At 39.6% G+C, this 14,626-nt stretch overlaps 2 protein-coding genes across 2 annotated transcripts; one reads left to right on the top strand and one right to left on the bottom strand.

Moving 5' to 3' along the window:
• Positions 1 to 43: 43 nt before the first annotated feature.
• Positions 44 to 4,299, bottom strand: LOC148303607 (uncharacterized). Its single transcript, XM_088269676.1, has 4 exons — positions 4,162 to 4,299; positions 2,567 to 2,704; positions 1,117 to 1,245; positions 44 to 367 (listed from the first exon to the last, which is right to left on the bottom strand). Exons 1-4 carry the CDS (start codon positions 4,226 to 4,228, stop codon positions 282 to 284), a joined length of 420 nt encoding a protein of 139 aa, XP_088125802.1. The 5' UTR covers positions 4,229 to 4,299; the 3' UTR covers positions 44 to 281.
• Positions 4,300 to 11,915: 7,616 nt separating this feature from the next.
• On the top strand, positions 11,916 to 14,626 carry LOC148303606 (uncharacterized). Its single transcript, XM_088269687.1, has 5 exons — positions 11,916 to 12,005; positions 12,666 to 12,788; positions 13,197 to 13,268; positions 13,387 to 13,548; positions 14,101 to 14,626. The coding sequence occupies exons 2-5, from the start codon at positions 12,695 to 12,697 to the stop codon at positions 14,214 to 14,216; spliced, it is 444 nt and encodes a 147-aa protein (XP_088125813.1). The 5' UTR covers positions 11,916 to 12,005; positions 12,666 to 12,694; the 3' UTR covers positions 14,217 to 14,626.

Raw genomic sequence — 14,626 nt, 5'->3', positions numbered from 1 at the left:
TGACCAGTTAATTTATTTTCAACATTTTGAGTGTGTCCACACTTAAACCAGCCTATGACAGTCGTCGGCTCCGTAAATGCCCAGACTTCCATATTCTTCTTCATCTTTGATGAGATGTCAAAAAATAATATGCAGTATTTTTGTAAATTATAAAAACACAAGTCTTTCTCTTTTTAATATATTTTTTAATGATAATATATCAATTATAAGTACTTATAATAGTAGTCAGTAATATAATAGTAGGTCAAGTTGGACGAGTTTAAACAGTTATAAATTGAAATCTATATTTCAAAAGGATCTAGTAGAATGGACAGGGCCCAGAGCTTGGACATGGGGATACCAAACACTCGGAAATTCTGCATCAGACCTGTAACATAAGGATAATCTATATTTTGAATCTCCATTTGCGTGTATTTCGATGCAACTTTGAATTTTTTTTCCCATTTTTAAATCACATTATGAAGCTAAACTGGCAGTGCACAACAGAGTCTTGGTTCCAACTCTAATGTAACTCCTGGAAGTGAAACATGGAGTTGGCAAAAGAAGGATGAAAGTAGACCGAATGCAGTCAAAATGCGATCTCTCAGAAGAATGTGCGACAAAACGATGTATGATAGATGTGCAAATAGTGAAATAAGGAAGGAATGCAAAGCTGAGATAAGCATTATCGATAAAATTAAGAAAGGTGTGTTGAGATGGTTTGGACATGTAGAACGAATGAGTGAGGAAAGAACGGTAAAACAAATTTATGAGGCGAATATTATTAGGAAAAGAGGCAGAGGAAGACCGAGAAAAACATGGCAAGTCCAGTATATACTTGAAAGTGGTCATGTTAGGAGTCGTAACAATCGGCGGGTATGTACGAGGAGATGCATGAACGTGGAAGAGGCGAAGAATGTTTGCAAGGACAGAGTGGTGTGGCGCTCTATTCTCTCTGCCTACCCCTGCGGAGAAGCGGTGTGATGGTTAGTTTGTTAGTTAGTTTAAATCACATTTTTATATGGTGTACACAGTACATATCATCGGTACACCGGAAGTGTTCTAGCACCGTAATGGAAGGTTAATGTTTTAAATTAGGTATCCCTAATTATTGGATTAGTGAATTGTTGCCGGTACCTGATATTGCTGGATATCCTGAAGCGCTGAGAGAGTTCCTTATGATGTTCAATTTGTGTTTCACCAGAGCACTGATCTTCCCGTAAGTTATCTTGTCTTCCGGACTCGTGTTGGCACCGGTCCAATCGGCTAGAATAAGAAATGGCAATCATGGAGTTGGAAAGTGTTATGCGGCAGGCGTTGGAAGATGATCAGTAATACCTCGCTAGTACTTTGACTTTGGTTTCTTACAAATACGTTTGACCAGTATTCGGTATTCTACAGAACCGTCAGGTATTTTAGCACCGTGTTCGGTGTTCAGTATGACAAAATACTGAAGTATGGGCGGTTTGGTCTTCTTCTTCTTCTTGTTATAGGCCTTGCGGCCTGTTTTTAAGAGGGGTTAGCCTCCTGCGACGTCGATTTCCAGCTATCGGCCCATCTCTTTGGTGGTCTGCCCGGGAGTCGTCTACCATGGGGTTGGCCGTACAATGCGATGTGGGGGAGTCTGGATGGTTCCATTCTCCTCACATGCGCATACCATTGTCTTCTTCGTTGCCTTCCCCACCTAACGACATCTTCGATCTCGCATATTTCCCTGATCTTGGCATTTCTCAATCTATCTCGATTCGGCGGTTTGGTATTTTTTCTTATTAATATAATTTTTCTTCATAATAAATAATGCTTATGTTAACCAAAAATATCATGCTCATATAAAAGTTCGATGGGCAACTTTGTTTCCAGCTGTCGAAAGGCTGTTGCTTGATTGGAATACTATCAAAAGACAGTGAGAATGAGTGCGATAAGATTATTTGGTCCTTCGTTGCTAATGAAAACAGTGGATTGCAGAGTGCAGGACAGCCCTAATAAATGAAGTATGGACACGGTGAAGGCTGAATTATGTATACGATGTAATTTCAGTCTGACATGTTGCGAAATGCACGGGGCAGATAAAGCAAATAAGACGTTGCTGGAAGCGTGCATTAGTGAATAAAAATAACATTTTTATAAGTTAGGTTAGCTAGTTGCTCTTGTGCACAAGAGTGCACAGTTACCATTGCAATGGTACTTTGTATTTTAAGTTAATAATATAAATAAAATATTGAAACTTTTTTTTGCTCAATGTTCGGTATTTATTTGGAAAAGACCTGGCGACCCTGTGTATGGCTGTTATGATTGGTAGCGTGGAGAGGAAGATCCTCACGTGATGGACCGATTTATTTAATGCGGTTGGAGCGCTACTTGCAGCGCAGTTTAGGGACAACTGGAGAAGAGTCATTGCTTCCACAAGGGTCACAACCCTCAGTAATGAGGAGTAAGAATTCTTTCATTCTGATATTGTGTGTGTGATATATCAGTTAGTTATAACTAATCTTTATGACCCGTTCCTTTGTATGGACCGGCCGACTGCATTCCGATCACTAACTTGAAGGAGTTATGTGGTCGATACACTGAACTGATTCACATTTACCGATTGATTCCAGCGCTTCTTCCAATTTGGCGGTGGCTTGCTGGATGATGTGGCACTGGTCGGCGACACCGCTGCCTGCAGACAGATGCTCGCACAGCATCCTGAACTCGTCCTGCGCCTTCAAAGGAGCCGATGCACCTACAAACATATAAACATATATATAAAATATGTAAAACTTTGATATGAGGCATTTAAGCGTGGTCGAAAATTCAGTTCCGTATAGTAAAAATATATTTTGTTAAAACATTATTTTCGTTAGACAAATTGTCGCGAGGGTCGGCCTGAAGCTTGAAGCCTCAGTCAGCTCCAGGTACCGCCCATTGTTTAGAAGCACGCACAGGATCGAGCCAGATGTTGGGAAATTTCCAGCCTAGGCGCTATCCCAGCGTGAGATAAAGGTTGGCCTAGCAACCTAACTATCTTCTCCTCCCTCCGAGACTTTTTCTTTTATTGCCTTCGGCCCGGGAAGGATCCCTCAAGGAAGGCAAGAAGTCGGCGTCCCGAGCCCCTCGCGGTTGACGCGTTGCTCCACGAGCTCCCCGGTTTCAACCGGGAAGGCTAAGTAATAATACAGCATTGTTTTTAAGAAGCAGAAATGTTTTTCATAATGTAGAGAAATGTTTTTAAGTGTCTTAAAAGTATTGAAGTGAAGTCGGGGCGGTGCTTCAGTGTGGCTGATTGCCGGCATCACGCGGAACGTCGGGAGTACACTTCCACCGCGCATCACGCGGGTGACATATTTTAGTTTCCCCTCTTACCTTCGCCGGCAACAAATTAAAAATACTCCGAACTATGCAGAGGAAGACCGAGAAAAACTTGGCACGATCAAGTATGCCAAATACTTGAAAGTGGTCAGGTTAGGAGTCGAAACAATCGGCGGGTATGTTTGAGGAGATGCATGAACGTGGAAAAGGAGAAGAATGTTTGCAAGGACAGAGTGGTGCGGCATTCAACTCTCCCTGCGGGGAAGCGGCGTGATGGTTAGTTAGTTAGTTTATGTATTGAAGTGTTCTACTTCCATATTTATTGTTCACTCTCGGGAGCATCAACCCTTGGTTGTGAGTGATGCGGGTGTCATAGTTGTGTACTACAGGTTTTTTATACTTTATACTAGTATATTGGTTACTTACCGTCAGCTTGACCCGCACAAGATCCCAACATCGCAATGCTCAATACTAGTAAGAAGCACAATAAGGCCGCCATTGTTGTATTTAAAATAATTGAATTACTTCAAAGAACTTCGACAATACTGAGTGTATTTCAAAAGCTTATATATGTTTTTAGATACAAACTAAATTATATACAGCAGGTTTTTTTAAAATAACGAGACACTGTTTCTTTAAAAACCAAACTACGTGGGAGCATTCCAAATGTGGCGGTATAGAAGGATGCTCAAACTAGCATGGGTTGAAAAAGGAACAGCTGTGCCCTTCGGGGTGGGACCATTCCCAAGGGATCTAAGGCAGGTAAAAATGCTCACAAACTGCTTCTTTAAAATGCCCAACCTCCTTACTAATAGTAATAGCGACTGCATCCAAAGCCGACTGTGGACTCACCCAATATATATATATGTAATAAAATACCTAGGTACCTACCTATACATTTTAATAAGTACTTACAAATAGTACTTACATAAAACAGTTCTACCACCAGATGTCGCATGCGTCGCACAGAATAAAACAAAAGACATCCGATAGAAAAAATATAATATTCTGAACTGTCAGAATCAGATAGATAGAAAAATATTATAAAGATAAATTAAGAGTAAACTTTAATTACAAAGCAACACATTGTTTATTTTATTATTATACACCCACTTTACATATTATTTACACCCAATTTACAAAGAAAAATATTACCACGTTATATATATATATATATATATATATATATATATATATATATATATATATATATATATATATATATATATATATATATATATATATATATATATAATTTGCACATCCTGTATAACAAACATGTGTACTTACATTAAGACAATGAGCACATACATTAGGATTCTTATCACAAATTCTAGTTTGAAATGTCACCTGTCAATTTACATTGGATTTATTGAATACCATTTCTACATAACTTCTAACAAACTAACCATCACGCCGCTTTAACGCCTACGCATGTAGGCAGAGAGAGTAGAACGCCACATCACTCTGTATTTGCAAACAATCTTCGCATCTTCCACATTCATGCAAACTTTCATACATACCCGCCATTTATACTGATTTACCCGACCATTTGAAATATGTATTGGATCATGCCTCGGTCTTCCGCTGCTCCTATTTTCCACAACATTTGCCAAAATTACTGTTCTCTCCTCACTCATTGGTTCCACCCGTTCAAAACATGCCAACAGGCTTCCTCAGAAACTATCGAGATGGCTTATAATATACAATATTATATTAATCGCAAAATGGTATTGGCAATTACTTTAGGTATTTAAAAAATATAAATGTATTGATTTTTTTTACAAAATACATATTTAAATAATACTAAATAGTTGGTAAATATACAATACATTTCAAATACAACGTTTCTATTTTTCTAATAAAGTAGATACTTCGCTCACTCCTTTCAAGAACGTCATAAATCAAAAAACTTGATTTTTCAGGAGAACGTTTTTAAAGTTTAAAAACATAACACAATGTATTAAAAATAAATATCAAGCCACTTCTTGAACTGTTTACTGTGCAACAGATTTTTTTAGGTAAAACCTGAAGGTTTTTTTCCATTTGAAAAATATTTAGTAGGTATATTTAAAAAATAATTAAACAATACCTTTTCGTAGCGGGTAAATACTAAGTTAAAAATATGCCTCTTTTGCTGGGATATAGTACATTTTCTGGACATTCCGAAAACATGCACAACTGAAAATTGACGATTTTTTATTTATGACGTTCTTGAAAGGAGTGGGCGACTTGTGTTTAGAGAGTTTATATTGTAGGAGGTTTTGATAATGCCGGGTGGCCCTTTCTTCTTTTGCAACTGAAATTAAAAATGTCCGACTAATCTTTATTTGCTTGTTAAAAATTATTTAAAAGTCAGATTATTTATATTCATCTTAAACATTTTGGTACAAACACCGCAAGCAGTGGTAGCGAAAACATACTCAACCTGTAAAGGATTGTATTAGATTCGTAAAGTGTTTATAACAGCCGGTATAATCAATATTTTCATTCGTCGTTTTCTTGTGGAAAATTCGGCTTCGTAAATACGTTGTTTTCGTAAGTTGGCAATGAATGACATCACAGAAACGATGGGGTTAGTTTAATATTGGTAACATTGCTAAAATATTGGCGGCTCTATTTGTGATGTCTATGGTCCACTCGAAGGTGGAGAGATAGCCGGCAGTCGACGTCTAAAGATGGAGACTGACCGGAGCATTTCGTCGTAAAGTAACACGTTACGATGCGAGCATTCAGGCATTCAGTACAGCGAGCCGAGCGCTCCATCCATAGTTTGGGATGCTCGGTGATGCTCGCCGCGAGCGATGTTACGACGTTATGTTACGACGAAATGCTCCGGTCAGTCTCCTCTTTAAGGGCGACAGGCGGCGGCACTTAGAGATCTGAGCATTTTTAATTGAAGGGTCCACGAGGTGTGGGCAAAAGACAGATCTTCTGGCTCCGGAATATGGTTTGCGAGATTGGGCGGGATCAGGACCGCCAGGGCACCTGACAGGACGCGCACAGATGAAGGTGCTATAAATAAGCGACTCCTGACGTCATCGGGTGCGCCGTCATCTCGCGTTTGATGTCGTCTCGCGACCTGCAGCTGCGTTCTGCTCGAACGAGTGCGTCCTGGCTAGAACGCGCTACGGCTCCCGATGCAGGCGCGCCTCCACACTCGTAAAGGAGGCGATTGTAAAGGTACAATACACGTGCTCTATATTAGCACAAAAGCATGTGATTTTTGAGCAATCGCTACTTAGTAGCATGTGTATTACTTTGCTAGAAATAAGCACGCTTAAAAATCGTCAGAAGTTGGATTTTACTATCTAAACAAATTATATACCTACCCAAGTAACTTCATTGCTATGTTATTTATTATTTTAGGATCCGTTTTGAGGTAAGATATGATTAAATTATAAATAAAACATTTGTTTTTTCTTCTTCTTCTTCTTCAAATCCTTATCCGCACCCCGATGGTGCATAGGGCACTGCATCATATAAACGCAGTGTTATCTTGATCATGAAAATGAAGGAAGGGTGATCAGCTTTCCGCTTCAGGTACCAGTCCAGAGTAATATTGATTAAATATTAGAGTGAAAAAACACTAATATTTATTTTAACCCCCCCCCCTGGGAATCGAACCCAGGACCTCCAGCACGGTAGCCGAGCGTGCTGACCATATTACACTACGGAGGCGGACGGTTTTTTTGCCACTTGAGTATTGCATTGTTAAGACTAGTTTCAGAAGCTACAAATGCTTCCATCTCCCGGTATATATTTAAACCCGTATAAAGAAGCATCTGTTGCTTCCAAAATTAGTCGTAGCAATATAATACTCAAGTAGTAAAAAAGTCAAGTTTTTTATATTTATAATTAAACTTTATTGCTAACTTGGAATCATTGAACTGTCTAAACTCGTGCCTCTAGCGAGATAGGGAGTGTTTTTGCCAAGAATTTTCACTCACAAATTACATTACATGAAATTATGGTAGGTAACTTTTATCGTAGTAAATTCACTCACAAGTATGAACAGGCTATAAAACTTCTAAAGTTGTAGTATAAGTAGGGCTATGATAAACGGTGTAGCATAAGCCGTAGCTAGATTTCAGAGTCACTTGGACGTTAGGTAATTAAAAAAAAACTTCATGAGCATTACACAATCGTTTATCGGTTGAGTATGTTTAATCGGATATTCCTCCCGAGTGATTATATCCTATTCGTCCGCTAGAGGGATGAACAACCTAAAAATTGAACCAAAAGAGATAGATGTCCGTCAGGTACTTGCATGAAGAAGATAGCACGATGAGTAGTACGTCGGTTACCTGAAAAAATAATCGAGTGCGGGCGCTTGTTACTTGTGACAATATAATCGCTTCCCAGGGATAGGTTTTCTTGACTGTTAGTACATCACAAGCGGGCAGTATGAAATAATTGTTTTTTTTTATTGTTTTTGTAAAATAGAGTGGAACTAATGGAATTAGGGGTCATAAATTATTGTATTCAGTTTTATTGGCCTAATATTCAACCCGTTGTGATCCAATATACGAATATTGGCTACGAATGGCTTTGAAAAACCAAAAAAAAAAACAAACAAACATCGTGAATTTTCTGCTTCCGGTGCCACTCGAATTCAATTATCTAAGCATATAGTTGAATTTTATATATTTACCCATATAATTCTTCATCTTCTTTTTCCTTCTTATAGATTTTCGGATCTGTGGGTTCTCTTGAAAAGCAATTTGGGCCAGTCTTGTTGGGCATTCCAGAATCGTCTTCTCTGTCCTCCCCATCTGACTATATCCTCCGTAGGTAGGTCATTTTTCCAATTTCCGTGTTCCTTATTCGGTCTCTCGACGTGTGTCCGGTTATTTTTTAAATTGATTTATTGAACGGCTAATGCCTCTAACATGATTAATACATATATTATAGTAACAATATTGTTATTATATAATTAGCGTGCGTCGAAGAGGTACTAGGCAAAAATCTATATTCGCAGTATTTTTACATAATGCAAACTATGCCATGTTCTCTCTGATTACGCGGCTTCACATATCGCTCACTCCTTTCAAGAACGTCATAAATCAAAAAACTTGATTTTTCAGTAGAACGTTTTTAAAGTTTTGAAATATAATACAATGTAATAAAAATAAATATCAAGCCACTTACTGAACTTTTTACTGTGTAACAGATCTTTTTAGGTAAAATCTGAAGGTTTTTTCTCCATTTGAAAAAAAATTAGTATGTTTAAAAAAATTATTAAAAAATACCTTTTCTTCAAAATGCAAAAACAACACTTTCTGCCCTGTAGCGGGTAAATATTATGTTAAAAATATGCCGCTTTTGCTGGGATATACTACATTTTCTGGGCATTTCGAAAACATGCAAAACTAAAAATTGACGATTTTTGATTTATGACGTTCTTGAAAGGAGTGAGCGATATTAGTAAAATACACGTCTCCTTCGCACACAAGTGTGTAAATATCCTCATTTCTAAGGTACTTACAAGAGATTCGGTTCTCGCTGTGTCTGCTCTGGTTTCTATCCCATATGCGGCAATCGGTCTGTTTGTGGTATGTTTTAATTGTGTATAACTAACTAACTAACTAACTAACTAACTAACCATCACGCCGCTTCCCCGCAGGGGTAGGCAGAGAGAATAGAACGCCACACCACTCTGTCTTTGGAAACATTCTTCGCCTCTTCCACGTTCATGCATCTCCTCATATATACCCGCCGATTGTTACTCCTAACTTAAAGTGGAATTTTAACTATAATTTAATTGTATATGGAATTCATTAAAACTATATGTACCTGGCCAAGCCCCTGTGGCTCAACTGATTGAAACGAAAAAATATATAAAGCGCACATTTCTCATTTTGATATCTTGTTCTTCATGTGTCCTGCCGGGAGAGACATTGCCTGTCCCGGGCAGCACGGAGCAGCTCCTCCACACGTCTCATCCCGGTCCACTCTGGAGTGTCCTTAAACCAGGAGGAGAGCTGCCTTCTTCCAACCCCTCTGCGACCCTCAATCTTCCCTTTTATGACCACTTGTAGGATGGCATACTTTTCACCTCTCATTATGTGAGAGAATTTAGTTCCGTATGAAACACGTACATTATTTTTATCGATATTCATGAAGGTTTGTGCTGCTAAAAAACTTATTGAATTCAACCATACATATATACATATAATCGCCTAATAGTTCTTTTGTAGCATAAATACAACGTTCAAAATTCGAGTAGTGTGCTCGTCAATCACGGGTAGGATGGTGAATGTTACACAGTGTGTAAAGAAGTGATCACTTGCACCAGCCAATGACAAATCGTAGCTCTTGTGAATGCCCAGACATTCATATTATTATTCATCTATATTTGAGATATCAATAAATAAAATCCAAACATATTTTTTAATATTTTCATTGCTTCACAAGGATTGTTAAATTATAATACGTTTATATTCGTTTGTCTTCGTAGTGTAATGGTCAGCACGCTCGGCTACCGTTCTGGAGGTCCCGGGTTCGATTCCCAAGGGGGGTAAAATAAATATAAGTGATTTTTTCACTGTAATATTTATTCAATATTACCATGGACTGGTACCTGAAGCGGAGGGCTGATCACCTTTCCTTCATGTGTAAACGATTAAGATAACACTGCGTTAATATGACACAGTGCCCTATGCACCATTGGGGTGCGGATAAGGGTTTTATTATTATTATTATTATATTCGTTTGAGTGTTTACACTCATTTGAGTGTTTTTTTTTCATTTAGCGAGACTGAGCCACAGGTAGTTTTTTTTTACAATTTGAATTGTGTTTTTGTTCGTTTTGATAATTATTAAAGCGAAAATAATGATGATATCAATGACGGGGATATATTCGTACCTACACCAATATCTGCCTACAAGCTAATTGGTCGAGCTGTTTCAAGTGTGTAACCCGTTCCGTCCCGAGGGAACCTATTAAGATTTCTGATTTCTTCCAACCCTCATCGGTGCACAAGGTGCCGCGAGGACATCACGATGCAGTGTCATCCTGATCGTAAAAGATTTGATTTGTACATATGTTATGTTTGCGTTAAATAGACCTTATGTGTGCGTAAAATTATCTTTAAATTTCCTTAATTTATTCACGAATCCTGCATACTGCCAGTAAACACATCGCTCGCTCCTTTCAAGAACGTCATAAATCAAAATACTTGATTTTTCAGGAGAACGATTTTAAAGTTTAAAAATATAACACAATGTATTAAAAATAAATATCAAGCCACTTATTGAACTTTTTACTGTGCAACAGATCTTTTTAGGTAAAACCTGAAGGTTTTTTCTACATTTGAAAAATATTTTATTTATTTATAAAAGTAATTAAGAAACACATTTTCTTCAAAATGCAAAAACAACATTTTCTGCCCTGTAGCGGGTAAATATTAAGTTAAAAATATGCCTCTTTTGCTGGGATATAGTAAGTTTTCTAGGCATTCCGAAAACATGCACAACTGAAAATTGACGATTTTTGATTTATGACGTTCTTGAAAGGAATGAGCGATATTCACTAGAGACTATGGCTCTGACAAAGAGAAATGCAGAGAAGCTCGAGTGCACACAGCGATCCATGGAAACATCCATGCTTGGTTTTAGCCTGAGATAAAATAAAGTTGAAGTTACCAGGAAAATAACCAAAGTAGAGGATATCATGGATCGCGTGGCAAAACTCAAATGCCAGTGGGCAGGACATATTGCGAGACAAGATGGACCCCGAGAATTCTAAGATGGAGACCTTGGAAGAACAAAAGAGGTGTCGGAAGACCCCAAAAGAGATGGTCCGACGACATAGTCGCTGTGGGAGATAGAAACTGGCTGCAAGCAGCAACCGACCGGAGGAAATGGAAAGAAGGGGAAGAGGTCTATATCCAGCAGTAGAGGTCAGAGGGCTCATGAAGAGCTTAAGTACTCTTTTATGGTAGAGAAAGTCCAAAAGAAGTTTCTGAGGTATCTCTAAATGAGAGAGTACGGCTATAATCCTTGGCTCTACCCGACCCAGTTCCTCCAGGGTATGCTTGGCTACAACAGTTTAGAGACTAGAAGGAATGTGTGTTTGGTGAGGCATTTTTATCGATTGTTGCGCGGTATGATGGACAATTCTGAAACTATCCGGAGCATCGGTCTGTATGTTCCCGATAGTTACCTAAGACAGCGTCGGCATAGATTGTTTCCCATTCCTATAAACGGGACCAACCTGCCGATGGTTATGCCTGTAGGAAGAGCTACCGCTATTTGAACATATACCGCTATATCTCATTGGATATTGATCGGTTCCATGTGTCTGAAGGAATTTTTCGAAGCGGGATTCTTCTACACCTTTAGCAATAGTTTTTGCATATTCGTATGTATTCGTATGTATTTTAATGTATACGCTTTAATTTTTTTAGTTTGTAATGGATATGTTAATTGAAAATAAATAAATTGAAATTGAAATTGAATTAAAATAAAGAAGGATAATAATTTATTCCCAGATTTTGAGAAGGATAACATATTTGATCGTTTATTTGGTTTTAACAAATAAATTATTTGGCTACTCGTCATCCAGTCCGGTGGTAAAGGGGTTACAATGCCGTGTGTCTATTTACGGTATACTTACAGAATCCAGAATTGGTAGTGCCCGACAAACCACCAAATGTTCACTGTCGCAGTTTGATAGATCTGCTTTTAAAAGTAAATAAATAAAAAATCGTGATATTATAAACCTCACCCAGGTAAGTGTTCTCCCACAACATCAATAAATACTTCGTAGAAAGATATCGTCGTCGTACCGGAGAAAATGACCAACTAACAAAAGGTGAAATGTTCAGGAGGGCCATTTAAGCATTTAACCTGCCGATGGTTATGCCTGTAGGAAGACATGCTGAACAATATATTACATTGGATATTGATCTGTTCCATGTGTCTGAAGGAGTTTTCCGAAGCGGGATTCTCCCACATCTTTGAGATTGTTGCTTACTTTTTAATGTATTTTTCATTCATTCATTCATTCAAACCCTTATCCGCACCCCGGTGGTGCATAAGGTACTGTATCATATAAACGCAGTGTTATCTTGATCGTTAACACATGAAGGAAAGGTGATTAGCCATCCGCTTCAGGTACCAGTTCAGGGTTATATTGAATAAATATTAGAGTAAAAAATTCCTTTATACACACTTATTTGACCCCCCCTGGGAATCGAACCGGGGACCGCCAGAACGGCAGCCGAGCGTGCTGACCATTACACTTGAAATTGAAAAGAGTCCGCGACACTAACCACGGGACCACTCGGTCAGGTCGGGAGTGGGAACATGGTCAGGTCGGGCGGGCGCGAGGAGAGAAGGGGCGGGTTGGCGTGCCTCTGCTAATGGTTCGGGCTGGTTGGCTGTTGCAGGAGCAGCGGGAGTACAGGAGTACAGGAGCATGCTGGCGGCGGACTGGCTGCTGGTGGCGGCGTGCGTGTGCGTGTGCGTGCTCGTGCCGCACTCTGGCGCAGCTCCGGCCCTCCACTCCGCAGGTGACTACCCGCACTCTTTTACTCCCACCCTCATGCACACACGCACGCACGCACGCACACACATTCAAATACACCCTTGTCTTAATATACAACAGTATTCATAACATATACCACATGGGCGTTTGTCCACTACACGGAATTCTACCGTCCGGCTGTTGTCAATTTTGAAAAATGAAAGCGACTACGACAGTTTAGCGTGATCGAATTTACGCGCAACATGGACAAAAGCACAAGCCGATCCAAGCAAATACTCGTTTTAAAACGCTAACTGACGTGCTGGACAATTCCGTGTAATTCCATGTAGTGGGCAAGCCCCCTATGGAATTGTTTAATTGGCATTTATCATTATGTACGAGCTGTATAATTTCCAAACAATTTTAAAAAAAAATGTTTTCTTAAATTTTCTAGATATCCACCATTACTCGTACAATACGAATACACAATCGACAGCAAGCGGTCATCTTCCAATGGCTAATGAAGGTAGAGTATACACATTATCCATATATCATGTACGTGTTATTATTAGAAACTCATGTCGAGAGTCTACATAACATGGCACAGGGTGGAGTGTGGCCTGTAGCGTGCGGTTCGGTTGCAGGGAGGAGCGTGCCGGAGCCCGGTACTGGTCCTGCTGCTGCTCCTGCCCCTGAGGAGGGCGTGCGCGAGGAGCAGCGCGCGCTGTGCTCCCTGCGCACGGAGCGCGGCGAGCTGGCGGCGCGCGCCTCCGTGAGCCGCCACATCATCGGGGCCTGCCAAGCTAGTTAGTACTGCCACTACTGGCTGGAGCGCCACACTCTTCCGGCCTGACACACAACCCCATCTGGGGACGGGCTGGAGGAGGAACTCCTTCCTGGGGGAGGGACTATCCAAAATACTTAATATGCACATCAAACGACAAAAAATTCTTCAATTCAAAGAAATCAAATATTTGATATTAGTTGTAAATGTGCACCTCCGTAATGACCTTTGACCAGAGGTCCCGGGTTCGATTCCCAGATTCATTCTTTCGCTATCCATCCGCTCCATATGTCCATACCGCCTTAAAGATTTTTTTCAGGTATATATTCAGGCAAATATTCCTTTCTAATATTTTCATTTATAATGCTGTCATATGTATAACGTTTTTCCACACAATCTGCCTTTCTTCTTTTGCCAACTCCACGCTTCACTTCCATACATTATGGTTGATACCAGGACTGTACTGCCAGTTTAGCTTGAGACATATATTTGCTATAAGAAACAATCCGATAGAATGGCGAGTTAGCTCGGTACGTTGGTAGGCGTAAGACCTAACGCTATGCCGATGTTGCAGGAGAAGTGCGGGAGCAGCTCAGCCAGGTCCAGTACAGCGTGCTGAGAGCGGTGCGCGCCCTGCGGGACGAGCTGCGTCGCTCGCCGGTGACTCCCGTGGTCTTCAGGTACCTGTAGGCCGACCTGCTCCCTGCTCCTGCTGTCCCGGGACCACGCGCACAATATACAATAGCGCCCACTCGCAATGGCCGATAAGCAAATAAATCTACCCAAAATATAAGTTGACTTAAATTCATACTTGTTTTATTTACTAAATTTTAGTTTTAGCAATCGTGCGCTTAGTCACTAAAAGATGCTGAAACCACGAAGCGAGCACACGATTGCTTTTCCGAACGGAAAATAATCCGAATTCGGAGTTTATGTATTAATTTGTTATTTTATTATTTACTTGTAAATAAGGAAATATAAGTAAGTAAGCAAGTAAAGAAAATGTTTTTGTTTTTACTTCTTTTGTTTTAATTTTTCCTCAATGTAACGTTTATCTACATTTCTTGCCTATTCTATCATATCGCAGTTTTTGTTATATA

The sequence above is a fragment of the Brachycentrus maculatus genome, unplaced genomic scaffold (assembly GCF_059751285.1).
Source record: "Brachycentrus maculatus isolate JH-2025_06_01 unplaced genomic scaffold, ASM5975128v1 h1tg000360l, whole genome shotgun sequence".
In the NCBI taxonomy this organism is placed as follows: Eukaryota; Metazoa; Arthropoda; class Insecta; order Trichoptera; family Brachycentridae; genus Brachycentrus; species Brachycentrus maculatus.
This window is presented reverse-complemented; position numbering and strand designations above follow the sequence as displayed.